General features: G+C 67.3%; 2 protein-coding genes across 2 annotated transcripts in view; one reads left to right on the forward strand and one right to left on the reverse strand.

Moving 5' to 3' along the window:
* PFL1_00736 (uncharacterized protein) overlaps positions 1-149 on the forward strand; it is a gene marked incomplete at both ends in the record, with an annotated part of 4,235 nt that extends 4,086 nt beyond the window's left edge. Inside the window, one exon of the mRNA XM_007878238.1 lies at positions 39-149. Within this exon, the coding sequence (XP_007876429.1) occupies positions 39-149 (111 nt within the window). The remainder of the gene's footprint in view (positions 1-38) is intronic.
* A 327-nt stretch (positions 150-476) lies between these two features.
* Positions 477-784, reverse strand: part of PFL1_00737 (uncharacterized protein) — a gene marked incomplete at both ends in the record, with an annotated part of 1,723 nt that continues 1,415 nt past the window's right edge. Inside the window, one exon of the mRNA XM_007878239.1 lies at positions 477-740. Within this exon, the coding sequence (XP_007876430.1) occupies positions 477-740 (264 nt within the window). The remainder of the gene's footprint in view (positions 741-784) is intronic.

Here is a 784-nt window from a genome sequence, read left to right on the forward strand (position 1 = left end):
ATGTCTTCTCTTCCTCCCGCCGCTGCGCTGACTGGCAGACGTGGTTTGAGACGTCCCGCACCTGCCCGTTCTGCCGCGCCGATGCCGGCAAAGCCTGGACCGACGAGAACGGCAAGGCGGGGCCCAAGCTGCCTGAGCTGCGCCTCTAAGGCCAGCGAGCGGCGGGCGGCGGGCGATGCCGTACAGATCCACCGACGACGCCGACGATACCCTGTGAGGGCAGGCCATGATGGCCCCTCGTACTTTCCGTGACGCCACCGTTCGACGTCCCGATGAGCCTCGGCCTGTAGTCCGTCGCAGATGATGGCGGCGAGATCGCGTGTGTAGCAAGGCGAGCATCCTGAGCTCGCAGGTCGAACATGAATCCATCTGGCAAGCGCAATCGAGGGGCAGGAAAACTGGTGGTACAGAGTGAAATCGAGGATGAATGTGTATGGCGCGGCGTGGCGTGGCGTGACGCGGTGGGCCGTAGCTCCTCAGGCGGCGGTCCAGGTGCTGACCCTGCTGTCGAACGCCTCGAAGGCGTCGCGCTCGATCGAGAGCTCGTCCCAGCGCGCCTTGAAGCCGGCGTTGGGATCGAGGGGAGCGCCTCGGAGGTCAGCGGCCAGGGCAGCGAGGAGCCTGACGATGCCGTCGTCGAGACCGACGGCGGTCCGACCGGGCTGGCCATCGTCGAGCTTGGCGGTGAAGGTGAGGATGGCGCGGGTGGCCTTTTCGGCAAAGTCGAGGTCGGCGCGCGCCTCGATGTCGCCGTCGGGTCCGGCGGCGGGCGGGAGGTCGTCGT

Source organism: Pseudozyma flocculosa (assembly GCF_000417875.1).
Source record: "Pseudozyma flocculosa PF-1 unplaced genomic scaffold scaffold00002, whole genome shotgun sequence".
In the NCBI taxonomy this organism is placed as follows: Eukaryota; Fungi; Basidiomycota; class Ustilaginomycetes; order Ustilaginales; family Ustilaginaceae; genus Pseudozyma; species Pseudozyma flocculosa.